At 43.1% G+C, this 18,787-nt stretch overlaps 1 protein-coding gene and 1 non-coding gene across 7 annotated transcripts in view; one reads left to right on the top strand and one right to left on the bottom strand.

Annotated features, from left to right (window-relative positions):
• The window catches only part of Smyd4 (SET and MYND domain containing 4), a 54,926-nt gene that overhangs the window by 6,827 nt on the left and 29,312 nt on the right, over positions 1–18,787 (bottom strand). For 4 of the 6 annotated variants that reach the window (XR_012912340.1, XM_075991672.1, XM_075991671.1 and 1 more), the window contains 2 exons: positions 17,687–17,776; positions 15,411–16,563 (listed from right to left, as the gene is read on the bottom strand). Coding sequence is in view for 5 of the 6 variants with exons in the window: in XM_075991672.1 (XP_075847787.1) it covers positions 15,411–16,563; positions 17,687–17,776 (1,243 nt within the window). In the remaining variant the exon portion in view is untranslated. The remainder of the gene's footprint in view (positions 1–15,410; positions 16,564–17,686; positions 17,777–18,787) is intronic. The other 2 variants (XM_075991674.1, XM_075991673.1) reach the window with 1 other exon arrangement.
• LOC142832014 (U6 spliceosomal RNA) lies at positions 12,430–12,532 on the top strand. Its single transcript, XR_012907113.1, has one exon. It is a non-coding gene; the product is annotated as a U6 spliceosomal RNA (small nuclear RNA).

The following is an 18,787-nucleotide window of genomic DNA, read 5'->3' on the forward strand; positions in this document are numbered from 1 at the left end:
ATGTTTGTCCAGTCCTTACAGCTATTCTCAGAAGATGAACTGAGCAGCTGGGCCTGAAGCCCATCTGAGTCATGGCTCTGCAGCCGGATCCAATATAAATCAGATGGAACATGACTCACAGCAAACTCTGGTCCCCAGGAAGCAAAATGAATGAGTACACGAAAAGTCCACTGGGGTCTAATCGTTATGCCTGTATGACACTCAAAATATCCAATATTGGAATTTATTAAAAAGAATCAAAAAGGGATTATCAGTATGGCACTTTCTAGCATTTCATAATGTTCAAAGGGCGCAGAATCATAGTATCCCTGAGATTATCTCCCCATGATTTCTAAAGTCCGGTTGCTCTTGTTTAACTGGCTCTGGTTGGTTATTGGAATAACTGTCCTAGTTAGTGTAGCATACTTTATATACTCGCTCCGCCTCCTCCACCTGCCCTTTGTCTAATCTTTTTGGCGACTGCTCTGCAGTCTCACGTAAGCAAACTGTCTGTACTTGTTTTACTGAAGGCAGACTTACGTCCCAGACAAGCTTTTTGTGGTACACTCAACCAGTTCACAGCACTGCAAAGATGAAAGGAAGAGAAAGGGCCTCTAGGCAGTGATGCTGGTCTGCGTCAGTTTTTCATACTCATGTGCATAGCTATGCTCACGTTGGGTTTTTGTTGCTATGACAAAATCACTTTTAAAAAAGCAAAGGAAAGGTAAACTGACCGATGAAAGCTTGTAATTCTAGCATTTGAGCAGCTAGGATGGGAGGATCAGCCTGGGCCATATAACTGATCCTGGCTCAAACAAAACATAATCAAAACCAAAACCCAACCAAAACAAGCAACAAAAGAGGCGTTGAGGAGGTTTCCTTCCACTATTCCCTACCGCCCACAAGTTAACGGTGGTCAAGGCTTTAGCAAAAGGACCGGGGGCGACATGCAAGATCAAAACTCTGACAGCCTACATGCTCTTCAAACAAAATGCCAGTTGACTTAATGATGCAGTTTCTCATGCCAGAGAAGTTCAGAAGTAGAGAACTAAGATGTGGGAATATATGGCAGGGTTTTCTGATAATGGCAAGAAAGACAGGGATGGAGTAGAGGAGGCAGGAAACTCCTGAGTAACACAACAGTCCTAGGGCAAACAAACCCCATTCCCACTCAAGTCTCATCACACACGGAACATTTCACTTAACCAGAGGCTTCTAGAGGGACTGCACACCTACCGTGGTTTCCGTAATAGCCAAACATATGCCAGAAATAGGTATGATACGTGTAATGTTGGCTACCTAAAAGGCTTAAATTAAGATCACAGCCTCAGTTTAAGCAGGAGGAAAATCATATTTCCAACAAACTGGTTGAAATGTGAAAAACACTGATACTTTAAGGGAAGCAGTTTCCTAAAAAACTGGGAAACCATCAGATTACTGGTGTCGCTGTACACGTGCCAGGAATCTCAACTAGTCGTTTATCAGAGAAGTAACTAGTCTGGATACAAATGTAATGAGCAAAGGAAACACCACGAACCATCATGTGAACATGTTTTACAAGGGGAAAATTAAATAGAAAAATTATGTTGTTTCTCTGCAGACAATTCTATTATCTGTTGCTATGGGGGACAAGCATAGGACATGTAAATACAATTCACAGGGAATCCAAATGACTCAATTTTAGTCAACAGTTCTACAAACTGCATTTAAAATCTTTCATCAGAGCTTTTCCTAAGTGTTTAGCTGATCTGCGCCCCTCTCCTGGCTCCCGAAGCCTACCTTCTGGAATATGTGCTAATGAGCAGTGAAAATGCTAGAAGGTAGGCAGCAGGAAGGAGCAGAACAGGGCACGAACAATTTGTCGTCTGAATAATCAGCGTCTGCATAATTAAAAGTTGACTTGCATTCTCAACTACAGATAACTGGCAGTCTGTATTAGAACAGTTGCTAAAATTTCCTCCGAAAAGAATGATTGCAACACAGTGAGTAATGTCAGCATCGTGAGTTATTTATAGGGTCTCCTCCCGCAGAAGCAGGCTCAGGAACTGAGTGGGGTGCCCGTGTCAGAGTTGAATGTCTCTCTAATTATTTCTAAAAAATTGAGTATTGATTTTGAAAACTTACTCAATTTTTTGCATTAGTCATCTATTAGTGGAGATAATAGGAAGAGGGGGTATCTACGCACGTTATCAACCAAATTTAATGGGTGACATTTTGGATATAAAAATAAGTGTGAGTGATTCTTTAGCAAAAGTGTACCTTGGATTTCAAAGTGTCTCTGGTACGTTTCAAATGGGATTTAAGTAAAAGAAAAACAACAGCAAGACTCATTGGTACTTCTAGGACACAGCTACCCTGATAAATAGTCTGCAAATGAGAAGCGTGTGGAGGTGATCGGGTCAAACTGAAGTAAACCAAAGGGCAGTTAGCTGATTCAAGACCACACAAATCCTCATCAAGGCTTGTGAAAACACAGATCCAGATGCAACACAGATGTGCCCTTCTCACAGGGACAGAAACACCCCCATACCAAGAATATCATCAGTGGCCAGACCTGTCCCTTGAGATGGGAGAGAGGTTTTTGAGGAACTTTGATTAAAAAGAATTTATGCGAAGATAACATACATTTTTATAGGTTTTTGTCAAAGTCTATCCTAGTTAACACTTTAATCCTTCTTCTGTGGCACTAATGAAACAGCTGCTAATGAAATTCAATGAGAACACTAAACTGGGAGGTGTTGGAACCCCAAAGAAACAATAAGAAGGGATATAACGAGATTAGAACTAGGAGCAGACAGTAAGAAAACGAGAGCGAGCACTGCTGGTGGCTGGTAACTGGTACGACTCACCTGGAAGCAAATTTGCAGTGTGTACCGAGTGCCTTAAAAATACTCCTATGGAAATATTCTTAGCACTTAGATCGTTTCTATTATAAAAAAACTAATTAAAACTACAAAAGAATACATGGTAGTTATGTAAAAATTAGAAACTGAAAATACAGAGACAAGGACTGCCATCCAAAACCCAATTAGGCAAGTCCAATGTTTTGATGTATTGTCTTTGCAGTGAGTGGCCCTTCTAGTTCTATGTATGGAATTATTACTATTATTATAATTTGGACAGAATCTTGCTAGATAGCCCAAGCTGGCCTTGAGCTCACCATTCTCCTGCTTAGGCTCATAAGTGTTGAGATTGTAGGTATGGGGCATCATACCTGCTGTATGGAATTTTTAACATAATTTGTGATGATGGCATATGATGATTTGTAAGTTATTTCTTTTCACATAATATACCATGGCTATTAAAAAATGCCCTGCTCTAAAATGCATTAAAAATGTAATTAAAAAGCAAACCTGTAAATGGAGACTGCTTGTTCATTTCCTGGCCATCGAGACCTGAATAATCACTCAGAAACTATATTAATTACAACATCGTTTGGCCAATAGCTTAGGCGTATTCCTAGCTAGCTCTTACATCTTAAATTAACCCATTTCTATTAATTTATGTATCACCATGAGGCTGTTGCCTACTGGTAAGGTTCTGGTGTCTCTTTCCTTCAGCAGCCACATGGCGTCTCCCTGACTCCACTTTCTTTCTCTCTGTATCTCTGTTCGGATTTCTTGCTGGTTTTACTCTGCTAAGCCATTGGCTAAAACACCTTTATTCATGAACCAACGAAAGCAACACATATACAGAAGTACATCCCATATCACAAACCAACTATCTTAGGGCTTCTATTGTTGAGATAAAATACCGTGACCAAAAATTACCTGGGGAGGGAAGGGTTTATTTCCTCCTACAACTCTCAGGTGACATGCCTTCACTAGGGGAAGTCAGGGCAGGAACTCAAGGCAGGAACCTGGAGTCAGGAACTGAAGTGGGAGCCATAAAGGAATGCTGCTTCCTGGTTTGCTCAGCCTGGTTTTATACATACTGCTGATCACCTGCCCGAGAGTGGACCACCCACAGTGGTCTGTGCCCTCCTACATCAATCACTAATCAGACTTGCCTACAGGCCAATCTTCTGGAGGCATTTTCTCAATTAAGATTCCTTCTTCCAAGATATATCGTGGTTTGCACAGAGTTAACAAAAACTAATCAGGACATCAACAAAATGACTGCCAATCTTACAGGCAAGGTGGCATCTCAGTTTTACTTGTATAGACTGGAGGTGTTTTTATCATGACAATGTGCTTTCTCGTGTGCATTTATAAAGGTTTCATCAAGAGGCTGTGGGTGTAGCTCAGTTGCTAGGCAAGCACAAGGCCCCATGTTTGATCTCTGACAGTGTATACACTCAGAACAAAACAAAAATATACAGAATGCATGACAGACACAGGTTAAATTCTGCTAGGCACGGTAGTGCATCCCAGCACTTGGGAAGTGCAGGCAGGAGCTCAAGGTCTCCCTCAGCTATGCAAATGAGTTTCAGGCCAGCCTGGGCTATGAGGGACTCTGCCTCAAAAATTTATTTCCAGTTAAATACTATTATTTTATTTTATGTCTAGAGATGTTTTGCTTGCATGTATGCATGTAATGCCCTTAAGGCTAGAAGGTATCAGATCCCCTGGAAATGGAGTTATAGACTGTTGTGAGCTGCCATGTGGTTGCTGGGAATTGAATCCAGGTCCTTTGAAAGAGCAGCCAGTGTTCCTAACCACTGAGCCATCTCTACAGCTTCCCTTAAGTTAAATATTAAAAAAAAAAAGCAGCTTCTAGGGCCTGAGGAGATGGCTTAGTTGGGGAACTATTTGCTACAGAAGCATGAGGGCCTGAGCCCTCAAGTAACAAATTGGGCATACATTTAATTAATCTTTTTCTTATTGCACTTACCTGTTTCATTATCTATGTGTGTAAGTGTGATGGCCCAGGTGTGGAGGTCAAAGAACAACTTTGGGGAGTCGGTTCTTCCTTCTATCATGGGGAACCTTGGGATCAAGCTCAGGTCATCAGGCTCATCAGGAGCTTGCTCCTTTACCAGATGAGCCATCTCACTGGCCATTAACAGATACGCATTTTTATTTCACAGAATACGATCATACTCTGAATACTACACTTCTTTTTCCACTTAGAAATAAATGTTGTACATCTTTCCTTGTTTTTTTTTAATTGGTTTTGTTTTGTTTTTGGCAGGCATCATGCTCACTGTATTCCTCTTCCGGGGTCTGCACCAATCATGCAGTAGTCAGCTTGGTTCCTGGGGGCTGTGATAAGCGGGGCCTAGTGAGCCTGCTTTCTGATTTCTAACTGTGGGGGTGGCCCTCAAATGTGCTGTCACTGAAGAGAGCAAAGCCTATGGTATTTTCTTAGCAATTCATCACAGACTCTGCTAACCATGTTTACTGGTTTCTACAAAGAGCATGTAACAAAAGTCATAAATAAAGGGAAGATATAATGGGGGAAGGAGATCCACACATCGGCTCTCTCTGGGTACCCACTACCCAGAGACGCTACGTGTTCAGTTATCCAGAAGCTCTTCATTTTTGTTAAATTATTTTTCTTTGTGACAGGGTCTTACTGGATAGCCTTGGATATTTTGTAATTCAATACGTAGACCAGGCTGGTCTCAAACTCACAGAGATCCACTTGTCTCTGCCTCAAAGGCTGGGTTTAAAGGCGAGCACTACCATGCCTTGTTTATTTTGGGGGACAAGGTCTTGTTGTATATCCTACACTGGCCTTGAGTTTGTAATCCTTTGGCTTCATTCTCCCAAATACTGGGATCATCAGTGTGCTGCCAGCATGTCCACCATTGAAGATGTACTATACTTTTTGGTGTGTGGATTGATTTGTGTGGACATGGAGTACATGTGAACAGGCGTGCATGTGGAGTCTGAAGGCTGACGTTGGGTGCCTTCACTGAATGCTCTCAAATTTCTCATTTTTTTATTATTATCATATTTCAGAGTACGAGTGCACATGTGCCATGGCACACACATGGCAATCTGTCTGTCCACCTCACATGAGCACCAGGGATGAGACCCAGTGGTCAGGCAAGTACTTTTACCCCCCGAGCCATCTTGCCAGTCCCAGCTTATTTTTTCAGACAGATTTTTGTCTGAATGTAGGGTTCACTGACAAGGGGTAGGCTCACTAGTCAGTGAGCTCCAGACATCTGCCTGCTTTTCCACCCCTGGGAGTACAGACACACATCACCAATGCCAGGCTTTACATGGGTGCTGGGGATCTGAACTCAGGTCCTCAGGCTTGTGCAGTAAGCATCTTACCAACCGAACCATCTGTCCAGTTCCTAGAGACTCCTCATTTAAAAAATATAATTCAACAATTTTTTTGGAGACAAGGTCTCGTATATCTAAGGCTGACTTCAAACTCATTTATATAGCCAAAGAAGATGGACTTTCTCCTGTCTCTACCTCACAAGTGCTGGTATGCACCACCAAGCCCAGCATATTTAACTTTTGACTCCCACAAGCTCGCTCCATATATATTTGTTTTGCTTTGCTTGAGACAGGTCTCACAGCGTAGTCCTCATTGGTCCGGTATTTGCTGGCTATTGTTTCTTTTCGAAAGGTCCTACCATATAGCCCCGACTGACCTGGGGTTTGCTGCCGACAGACCAGGCTGGCCTCAAACCTGTGGTTATTTTCCTGCTTCCTGCCTCTTGAGTGCTAGGATCAAAGGTGTGAGCCATCACACCCAAGCATTCTAACTCCAGTCTGTTTTTGCCCCCTTGCTTGAATTTGTGCTCCTCTTCCAGCCTTCCCAGTCCTGACTACAGAGATGCACAACTGCTCTGGATTGGTTTTAATTTATTTTTCAAAGAACCATTCCCTTTAAAAAACATTATTATTATTATTATGTGTATTGGTACACATATGGAGGTTGTGGAGGTGGCTTTCTCCTCCGTTCCACCATGTGGATTCTAGGACTCAAACTCAGTCATCAGGCTTGTGTGGCAAGTGCTTCTACTGGTTGAGCCACCTCGATGGCTCCTCCATTTTGTTCTTCTTTTATTGATTTTTATTGAGCTCTACATTTTTCCCTGCTCCCCTCCCTGCCCCTTTCCTCTCCCCCCTTCAGGTCTACCCCAAGGTCCCCATGCTCCCAATTTACTCAGGAGATCTTGTCTTTTTCTACTTCCCATGTAGATTAGATCTATGTATGTCTCTCTTAGTGTCCTCATTGTTGTCTAAGTTCTCTGGGATTGTGGTTTGTAGGCTGGCTTTCTTTGCTTTATGTTTAAAAACTACCTATGAGTGAGTACATGTGACAATTGTCTTTCTGTGTCTGGGTTACCTCACTCAAAATAATGTTTTCTAGCTCCATTTATTTTCCTGCAAAATTCAAGATGTTGTTATTTTTTTCTGCTGTGCGGTACTCCATTGTGTAAATATACCTCATTTTCCTTATCCATTCTTCAGTTGAGGGGCATTTAGGTTGTTTCCAGGTTCTGGCTATGACAAACAATGCTGCTATGAAGATAGTAGTCCTTGTGGCACAATTGAGCATCCTTTGAATATATACCCAAAAGTGGTATTACTGGGTCTTGAGGTAGGTTGTTTCCTAATTTTCTGAGAAATCACCACATCGACATCCAAGGGGCTGTACTAGCTTGCATTCCCATCAGTAATTCAAGAGTGTTCCCTCTACCCCACAACCTCTCCAGCATAAGTTGTCATCAGTGTTTTTGATCTTTCCATTAGTTCTTGATTACTTACTGTGGCTTTTTCTTCTTCTTTTTTTTTTAAAGACAGGGTTTCTCTATGTAACCCTGGCTGTCCTGGAACTATCTTTCTAAAACAGGCTGGCCTTGAACTCACAGAGATTCATATTGAGGTACCTCAGAAGTTCAGGATTCCAGCACCCACATGGTGGTTCCAGGAGTTCTGATACCCTCTTCTGGCCTCTGAGAATGCATGAAGGTAGAGCACACACACACAGCAGGAAAAACACCCCCATATTTAAAATAAATAATAAAAATATTAAAAATAAATAAATAGGCCAGGTACATGACTTTAATCCTAGCACTCCAGAGGCACAGGTGGATCTCTGTGAGTTCAAGGTCAGCCTGGTCTACAAAGTGAGTTCTAGGACAGCCAGGGCTATACAGGATGACCCTGTCTCAAAATAAAGAAACAAAATTGGTTTAATTTTTATGTGTATGATTGTTTGCCTATATGTATGTCTATACACTGTGTGTGTGAAAAACCCAGGTCCTCTGCAAGAGTAGTACATACTTTTTTTTTCGAGACAGGGTTTCTCTGTACCTTTGGTGCCTGTCCTGGAACTAGCTCTTGTAGACCAGGCTGGCCTGGAACTCACAGAGATCCGCTTGCCTCTGACTCCCGAGTGCTGGGGTTAAAGGCTTGCGCCACCACCACCCAGCAAGAGTGGTACTCAGAAGAGCCTCTGAGACATCTCTCCAACCCACTCCTTTTTCTTTTGTAGAATTATGGTTAAATATGTTTCACAAAAGTTTTGAAGAACTTATGAGCCTGGTGGCAAATTTCAAAATAAAAAGTACTAGGGCCTTGGTTGTAACCCAGTGTTGAAGTACTTGCCCACATGTGCAAGGCCCTTGGTTCAATTACTAGCACTGAAAAAATAGTAATTTTAAAAAAGGAGGTTTTAAGAACTCACATGACCCAGCGGGTATAGCTTTGAGATTTATTTGTTTTATGTGTATGGGTACTTTGCCTACACATACATGAATGGAGGTCAGAGGACAACTTCCCTGTCAGTCTTCATCGACCTGAAACAGGGTCTCCTGTTCAGTGCATGTATGTCTGTGCACTGTGTGCATGCAGTATCCACAGAGGTCAGAAGAGGGCATGGATCAGCTGGGACAGGAGTTACAGGTAGCTGCGAGCCACCATGGGGATGGCTAGGAATCGAACTTGGGACCTCTGAGCTAGCTCTCCAGACCCTTACAGAACTCTTGATTGATTCTGATTCTTTGAAATTACTGTTTTTGTTTGTTTGTTTTTTAACAAAGTGTTTTTCTACTTCTAGAACAATTAAGGCAATTTGTATTTTCTAAAAGTTGTGTCTATGTAATATTCTTAAATTTAGCATCCTAAAATTACATAATTTTTAAAAATATGAAGCAGGGTCTTGTTATGTTGTTCAGGCTGGCCTGGAGCTCCTAGGCTCAAAAGATCCTATTTAAACCTCCCAAGTAGCTGAACTATGGGTGTAGACAAGTGTGCTAGTGTTAATTTGTTACAAGCCTGCCTCAGCTTCCTGAGTGCTCAGGTTACAGGTATGTGTCACGATGTTTGGCTGAAGGTGTTAATCTTTCTGTGGAAGTTTTCCTCCCCAGGCAGACAGATGACAGTCAGGTGTCCTCTCTCTCCCACCCTCACACTAGAGACTGAGACATATCCCCAGCCCTCTTTCCACTCTGGAGACAGGGGCTTACTGTCCTGTTAGGCTGTCTTTGAATTCCCTCTAGCTCAGGCAGGTTTGGGCTCACGATCCTCCTGACTCAGAAGCAGTAGCTGCTGCTTCTTTTTCAGTTTTACTGTATTTATTTTTATCTGCATGAGTATTTCCCTTGGATTTTTATCTGTGCACAAAAATGTGTATTCCTGGTGTTCACAGGGGCCAGAAGACAGTGTTAGATCCCCCTGAGAGAGTTACAGACAGTTGTGAGTCACCATGTGGGTGCTGGGAATCAAACCAGAAAAGCAGCCAGTGCTTTTAACCATTGACTCACTCTTTTATTAACTGGGAATACAGAGCCTGCACTACCAGGCCTCACTAGAGAATTCTTTGAAATGCATGCATGCCTGTACCTATAAGTATTCTTGTTGGTCCTGGAACTCACTCTGTAGATAAGGCTGGTCTCGAACTCACAAAGATCTGCTTGCCTCTGCCTCCTAGTGGTAGGATTATAGGAGTATGCTTTTGCTATACCCAGCTTTTTATGTAGGTGCTTCAGATCTGAATTCAGATCCTCACACTTGTACAGCATACACTGCTCACTGAGTGAGTTTTCTGGTAAAATTCTTTAGCTAGAGAATGTTACCAAGTCATGTTCTCAGCCCCTATCCAGAGACTGTTAGGTCTGCCAGATCTTTGTCTTTATCAAGAATCTTTAAACTGCGGCCTGTGGGCTAATTCCTACCTGTTGCCTATTTTTGTATAGACTGTAATGGTTTTCACTCTGTGTGTGTGTGCTTGTGCTTAATGCAGTTTTGTCTGCGTATGGGTGTAAGTGTGCACGTGTGAGTGCACACACGTGTGAGGGAGGTCAGAGGTCAACTTCTGTGTCAATCGTCATCTCCGCGTGTGAGGGAGGTCAGAGGTCAACTTCTGTGTCAATCATCATCTACGCGTGTGAGGGAGGTCAGAGGACAACTTCTGTGCCAATCATCATCTACGCGTGTGAGGGAGGTCAGAGGTCAACTTCTATGTCAATCATCATCTACGCGTGTGAGGGAGGTCAGAGGTCAACTTCTGTGTCAATCATCATCTACGCGTGTGAGGGAGGTCAGAGGACAACTTCTGTGTCAATCATCATCTACGCGTGTGAGGGAGGTCAGAGGTCAACTTCTGTGCCAATGCTCATCATCTACCTTGTGGTAGTTTGAATGTAACTGGCCCCCATAATCTTACAAGGAGTGGCACTATGAGGCGGTGTGGCTTTGTTGGAGTGGGATGGCCTTGATGAAGGATGTGTGCAGTTGTGGGGGTGGGCTTTGAGGTTTCCTGTGCTCAGGATACTGCCCAGTCAGTCAGTTGAGTGTCTGTGGCCTGTAAGATGTAGTACTTCCAGCTCCAGCACCATGTCTGCCTGCATGCCACCATGCTACCCACCATGATGATAAAGGACTGATCCTCTGAAACTGTAAGTGAGCTACCATAATTAAATGTTTTCTTTATAAGAGTTGCTATGGTCATGGTGTCTCTTCACAGCATTAATAACCCTAACTAAGACAGACCTGAAACATGGTCTTTTCCTGTTCTTTGCTGTGTATGCGAAGCCAACTGACCCATGAGCTTTCCGGGGTTCTCCTGCCTCTGCCTCCTATCTAGTTACAGGAGCACTGAAGTTAGAGGGCTCACTTCATCCAGCTTTAGAAAGGTCCTGGGGACCTGAACTCAGGGTCTCACACGTGCATGGCCCACTGAACAATCTTCACAGCTGTTTTCTTATTTGTTTGTTTTAATGTTTAAGTAATTGAAAATAAACCCAGAATAATTCTGAGTGTGGAGAATTACAAGAATTTAGATTTCAGTGTCTCTAATGAACCTGGAATGAAATCAGGGCAGGCTCACTTGTGCCTAAGCATTACCACAGCTGTTTCAGGCCACAAGGCAGAGGCACACAGTTGCAACAGGGTATATGACCTGCAAACCCTAAAATGTTTATACCATTGGATGCTTCACACAAAGTTTGTGACTTCTGATCTATGGGATACAAGTTTTGATAGATATATCCACCAAATCCCCAGGTTATTATGTAATCTTGGTTTCTAGATCCTTAATATATTTGCCCAGTCAAAGTCAGAATGGCATACTAAATTTTCTTACAGCAAAGGAGTTTTGCCAAGCTCCTTCTTGTACACTTAGCCATTTTTGTTTTATAGATACAATCTCTGTTTCTGAGAGCTAACACTGATAATATATTTCAGTATGGAAAGTCTCCTTTATAAAAATAAAATGCTTTGATTTATTACATATCTTACTTTTGAGTTCTGCTATTTGCTTTTTGTTTTGTTTTTTTCAAGACAGGGTTTCTCTGTGTTACAGCCCTGATTGTCCTGGAATTTGCTCTGTAGACCAGGCTGGCCTTGAACTCACAGAGATCCGCCCGCTTCTGCCTCCCTAGCGCTAGGATTAAAGGCGCGTGCCACTGCCACCAGGCTGACAGACTGACAGTCATTGATTATCTTTTGCTTTGTGAAAATACATATTCTGGGGCTAGCAAGATGACTCAGGGGGTAAAGAGTCTGCCATGTAAGCCAGATTCCCTAGCTTGATCCTGGTGCCCATGCTGATGTGCTGGCATCTGTAAGCTCAGCATGCTTAGGGTAAAATAAGAGGTAGAAATAGAAGTTTAATGTATGAAGTATGGGGGCAGAAATGAGAGGCAGGAGAAATTCAATTCCTGAAGAGCCGTCTCCTAACCTGTGTACATATGCTGCAGCCTTTACTCAGCCTGTCTGTCTTTCTCACACACGAAAGTTTAAAAACCTTTCCCCCTAGAATAATTTCAAAAAATTCAATTCAAAATTTCACAATCACACAATTTAAAAAACCGCTAGCATACTGTCCACTATGTGACTAGTGTTCTTAATTTAAGAACACAGAGAACCTCAAAAAATAAAGTAGCAACCACTTATATTGCAGAGATTTTGGCTATCCCAATGTTTATGTACTCTGTGTGGGGCGGGGCACATGTCATATGTGTGTGAGGGTGAGAGAAGCTGGTTCTCTCCTTCTTCCACACGGGTCCTGAGGCTACAACTCAGGTCTTCAAACTCGCTTCGGCAGCACATCTACTAAAATTAAACAATACAGAGAATATCAGCACAGCCCCTGTGCAAGAATGACATGCAAATTTCAAGTGTTCCATATTTGATTTAGCCAGATAGTGGGGCACGCCTTTAATCCCAGCACTTAGGAGGCAGAAGCAGATGGACTGGAGTTTGAGACCAGCCTGGTCTACAGAGTGAGTTCCAGAACAGCCAGGACTACACAGAGAAAAACCAAAAACCAAACCAAAGCGAAACAACTGAGGTCCTCAGGCTGAGAGGCAAGCACCATGACTGGTGGAGTCATCTTCCTGGCCCAGACCTGGATGTTTCTATAGCAGTGGCTCAAAGAGGCATAGAAGGCAGAGAAGAAAACAGACTAACTTGAGATGGGAAAAAGATACATGTCCCAAAGAATGCCTACATACTGCATAATTTGGCAGCTGAATTAAGTTCTGTAGAACATATACATAAAAAAGAAAACAAAATTTAGACAACGCCACATGAGAAGGCTTAAGAGCTAGCTCCCATCGTTTAGTTAGCCTAACAGAGTGTTAATCTGTCAATAAATCCTAGGTTGTAGTAATATGGGGCGGCGGCGGGGCTGTGTCCCCAAACACCCCAGCCGTCTGCCCTGCCCGGCTAGCTTATGCCCCAAATAATTACACGGACACTGTATTCTTTTAAACACTGCTCTGGCCCATTTCTAATCATCTGTGTAGCGCCCCTAGGTGCGCTTACCGGGAAGATTCTAGCCTAAGTCCATCCTGGGTCGGAGCTGGGGCATGGTGTGCGTCTTCCCTGGAGCAGGTAGCATGGCGTCTCTCCTGCGTCTGCTCCGGAGAGCAGAGCTGTGGAGTCTGACCTCACTTCCTCTTCCTCCCAGTGTTCTGTTCTGTTTACTCCTCCCACCTAAGGGTGGGCCTATTCAATGGGCCTAGCAGTTTCTTTATTGCTTAAACAATGAAATCAACAGATTGATATATGACACTCCCACATCACTAGGTTTTATCTACTTTCCCCTCACTTAACAGATTACCTAGAAAAGGAGATTCGGAGATGGCGCAGTGGTTAAGGGTACTTGCTGCTCTTTCAGAGGACCTGGGTTTGATTCCCAGTACCACACAGTGCTTCATAAGTGTCCATAACTCCAGCTCCAGGGGATCTGATGCCCTCTGATCTGACCTCCACAGATACCAAGTACACATGAGGTACACAGACATACACAAAACACTCATAGATATAAATCTTTTTGCTTGTCTGTTAGTTTGAGACAGGGTCTCTATATAGTCCTGGCTATCCTGGAGCTTGCTATGTAGACCAGGCTGGCCTCCAATTCATAAAGAGCCTTCTGTCTCTGCCTCCCAAATGTTGGCATTAAGGGACTGTGCTACCACACTCAGAAAAAAAAAAAAGAAGAAGAAACAAAATAAGCAAACAAAAGAACTTAAACAGCACTTTTTTCTCTTCCCTTGCAGGTATTTGTGTGGTGTTCGCGCATATCTGTGGGTGGGTGTGGCTGTGAGCATGCCTATAGAGGTCAGGAACTGGTATCAGTTATTTCCCTAGACCACTCACTCTCCGCCATACACACTGAGCCTGGGTCTCTCCCTTAATTCCAGAACTACCAATCTGGCTAATATGGTTAGCTGGCTTGCTCCAGGGATCCCGTTTATCTCACTGTGCTGGAGTCACAGGCAGGCTACCATGCCTGCTCAGCATCTGCCTGGGTGCTGGGGATCTGAACTCCAGGCCTCATGCTGTATAGCAAATGCACCACCCACTGAGCCATCTCCCCAAGCCTTCAAAGGCATTTTCTGATAAAATGAAGATCACTCAATAAAAACATTGGAAATGGCTGGGAAACGGCTCTTGCTGCCAAGCCTGACCACCGGAGTTTGATCCCTAAGACAAACATGGTAGGGGAGAACTGACACCGGTGGCGGTGACATGTATACCACACAGAAAATAAATAAGTCTAAAAATAGTTTAGTTTTTAAATTTTAATTAATTAGTTAATTAACATTATTATTAATTTTTTTTTTTTTTGGTTTTTCGAGACAGGGTTTCTCTGTGGTTTTGGAGCCTGTCCTGGAACTAGCTCTTGTAGACCAGGCTGGTCTCGAACTCACAAAGATCCGCCTGCCTCTGCCTCCCAAGTGCTGGGATTAAAGGCGTGCGCCACCACCGCCCGGCCATTATTATTAATTTTGAGACAGGATGTCACTATGTAGCCTTGGCTGGGATCTTGCTATAAACAACAGGCTTGTCTTGAATTCAGGGATCCACCTGCCTCTGTCTCTCGAGTGCTGGGATTAAAGGTGTGTGCCACCACTGCCCGCCTCTGGCTCTGGCTCCTTAAGTCTTCATTTGTTTGTTTGTTTGTTTTTTTTGATTTTTCGAGACAGGGTTTCTCCGTAGCTTTCAGTTCCTGTCCTGGAACTAGCTCTTGTAGACCAGGCTGGCCTCAAACTCACAGAGATCCGCCTGCCTCTGCCTCCCGAGTGCTGGAATTAAAGGCGTGCGCCACCACTGCCCAGCTCGTTTGTTTGTTTTTGAGACAGTCGTTTCTCTGTGTAGCCCTGGCTTTCCTGGAACTCTATAGACCAGGCTGGCCTCGAACTCAAATTTGCTTGCCTCTGTCTCCTAACTGCTGGCATTAAAGGCGTGCGCCACCATTGTTACCTGGCTCTGGCTCCTTAGGTTTTTAAGAAACAGGGTCCCATGCAGCCCAGACCAAGCTCAAACCTGCTATATAGCTGAGGCTGTCTTGAACTCCTAATCATTCTGTCTCCATCTGCTAAACTCTGGGATTACAGAAGTGCACACAAAGCTTCCTGATGATAGAATGATAATACAAGAGAGCGGTGTTTTCCTTTTGGGTTACTGATTTGTTTGATACTAGTCTTCCTTTGTAGTTCTTTTCTCCTTAAACATTAGCTCTAGAAAACCCAGTAACATAAGGCAAAAAGCAGATTTCCGTCTTACCTGTGTGCTGGATGGAGGTTATCGCCTGGGCATTGCACTGCAGCTGCAGCATGTGCCGCAGCATGGCTAGTCCCCAAGTAGTCAAATCTGCACACAATCCTGGGCTCACTGCTTTCCACTTGGAGGACATGGTTTGGGCCTGAATGCTGGCTGTTTTGAGCTGCCTGCACAGGGCAGAGACACTGATGGCGCAGATGAATCTGTGTTCCGGGCTATGTTTCTCAGTATGAGGCAGAAGGCTGAAGACAGCGTTATAATTACTTTCATACTTGCCATTGACATTACATCCAGGAACTGGGGGTTCACCTATTTTGCTGTTCTCTTCACTCTCCCTCTGATCTGTGTACCTAAATGTCTTGACCGGATTCTTGTTTTCAGGTAAACAGGTATCTTTGTGACCAGTCTCATCACAAAGCATCCTTATAACTCTGTCAACATCTTCAAATCTGGTTAACAGAGTCATCCTCAGGGCAACATGGCAGAAGACCCCAAGCACAAGAAGCAGCCCCCCCAGAGGACACTCTGTGCTATGGTAGCACTCCCATGCCTCCTGCATACATTCCTGGCTGCAATACCTGGCATAGCTGCACCCGCCACAGGGTACTGTGGCCAAAGTGTGCTTCAGACATCGGTGACAGTAGAGGTCTCCATTGTTAACTCTGGTATCCCACTTGGTCTCTAGGCCATGGTGCAGTGGTGGCATTTCTCCTGGGTTAAGGACACTTACAAAAGCATCTTCCTTCACCAGGAGTTCTCCCGGGAGAATGTCTTTTGTGGCAACTAGATGGCGGCCTTTCAAAGGGTCCATGTGTAAGCTGACAGACAACGATGCCCCAGAAATCTCTTTGTTCTCTTCCTCCAGGGCCATATCCTCAAACGCTCTGGTGAGAGCTGCTGGGAAGGTTTCTGGGAGACTCTCCTTCTCTTGGATCTTCATTTTCAGGTGATGGAGGTTCCTCTGCAGAATCTGGTGAGAGGAAGGCACCAGCGTTGGCTTGGCAGCGAGGCTGCTTTCAAGATCAGTGATGGTTTGCCTCGCCTCCTGCAGTCTCCCGAGGTTCACCAGGCACTCTGTCTTGCGCAGCATCATCTTGGGTTGCAGTCTTTCAGGATACCCATGCATATCTGCTCTCACTATGTCTTTAAGACATGCCTGAAAACAAAAAGGAATTCCGGAATGACTCCCAGTTTCTACTTTCCCCTATGTACTGAAAACTGAAAAGCCACAGGCATGTAAAGGGTCACAATAGCGGACAATTTTAACTGAGAGCTTAGGCCTTAAACTACACCCTCCATTCTGCTTCCTAACATTTCTTCCCTCTTCCCTTTCCCCTTCAAGTATATTTTGAAGCCAAAGAAGCATGTATTCACTACAAATGAGTAAGAAGTTAGGTGTGATCTTATGCAAGCAAGTTAGGTTTTGTAAAGTCTTTTGTTTTCTCATCTGAAAGAGATGGTACATCAACAGGTCATTTTAGGGATGAGATAAAGTAATATATCTTAATGATAAAAGGAACTCATGGATGTGTCCAATAAATGGTTATAATTATTAGAAGTAAAACAGACAATCAATATAGGAAGGTGATAAAGGGATAAATGCTTCCTATGTTCTTTTATTTTTTTGTTTTTTTATTTTTTTTGTTTTTCGAGACAGGGTTTCTCTGTAGTTTTGGAGCCTGTCCTGGAACTAGCTCTTGTAGACCAGGCTGGTCTCGAACTCACAGAGATCCACCTGCCTCTGCCTCCTGAGTGCTGGGATTAAAGGCGTGTGCCACCACCGCCCGGCTCCTATGTTTTTAAACCTGTCCTTAGGAGTCTAGTCTTTCTTCCATAGGACCCAGAGTCAGATTCTTGAATCTTTTTTTTATTATTTAGAGAATATTTTGTTATTTTCTGTAATCAAACTCATGTAGATAAGACTGAATATTTAATTCAGTGCATCACATATGTATAAATGGAAAAATTAAGTTTAATGTGCCTAGACGAATATGGCTGTTGATTCCTGTACAATGCCAATTTAACATGGTAAACTGGGATGCTTTTTTCCGAAGCTGACAGCACAGCTAAAGCTGCCCCATATTCAAACTTTACACACACACACACACACACACACACACACACACACACACACACACACCTATCTCCATGGCCTGTGGACAGTGCCATAGCTTTTTCTTGTCAACTAACACTGTTCTTTATGGTCCCCTGTGAGAGGGGACATGAGTGAGTAGAAGCCGCTAGGACATAGGCAGGACACCAGCTAACTCAATACTCACTTCATACTGACCCAGATGGAAGAGGGCTGCAGAGCGATTGGCATAGCACAGTGAAATATCCTCAGTGTTAGGCCTGGAATGCGACACTCCCTGAAAAATAATGAGCTGGTTAAAGGAACAAACGGGAAGTAGCGTTTCTAATTTTTTCTGAAAATGAGGGATCTACTACTAAAGACTGAATGGAATTGTAAACTAAAATTACTGACTCTTTTCCAACTACTTCTCTTTCATTTTTTACCTTTTAGCAAATCTCTGAAGATCAACGAGAAAATAAAGATTCAACACTGTATACTGTAGCATCAGATATAGCTTCTGCCACATTTATCAGTTTATCTAGGCTGACTGAACTCACTGTCACCCAGGCTAACTTTGAGTTTATGACCCCACTGCCTCAATTCCCAAGTAGCTGGGATTACAAGCCTGTGTCACCAGGTCCAGTGTAAATGGACCAAACTCTTAATGTAACAAACGAAAGTGTAATAACTCTGGAAGGAACTATGAAGAGTCAAAAGTAATTGTTGGAGGAATCCCTTTCTATGACAATATTACCCAGATGTTGTTGGGTATGGTGGCACATGCATAAATCCCAGTATTTGTGAAGTGGAGGAAGGAGGATTGGAAGTTCAAAGCCAGTTTCTGCTACAAAGTTTGAGGTTATGCCTGGCCACATGATATCCAGTCAAAAAACAAAACAAAACAAAACCAGAAAAAAAGAAAAAGTAAAACCACAAGAACAAAACTCTAGAAATCATAAAAGAATAATAAACTTGAGTCCATAAGGGTTGGAGACAGAGTTTAGTGGCAAGGTGCTTGCCTACCATATGGTAAGCTCTGAGTTCCATTCCTAGTATTATATGATATATATACATACACACACATATACACACATGTATATATATATATGATTGTCTCGTCTCTTATGTGCATATGTATTCTTTACAATATAAACAAATCAAGGCAATATTAAAATGTAAACATTAGGCTGAATGTAACTCGTATTATAAACAAAGAGCTAACTTTTTCACTTCAAGTTTCAAAAGGTAAATAACAAGTCAACTGACAATTCAATAAAAATACGCAAATGATACCAACAGTTTTTAT

The sequence above is a fragment of the Microtus pennsylvanicus genome, chromosome 11 (assembly GCF_037038515.1).
Source record: "Microtus pennsylvanicus isolate mMicPen1 chromosome 11, mMicPen1.hap1, whole genome shotgun sequence".
In the NCBI taxonomy this organism is placed as follows: Eukaryota; Metazoa; Chordata; class Mammalia; order Rodentia; family Cricetidae; genus Microtus; species Microtus pennsylvanicus.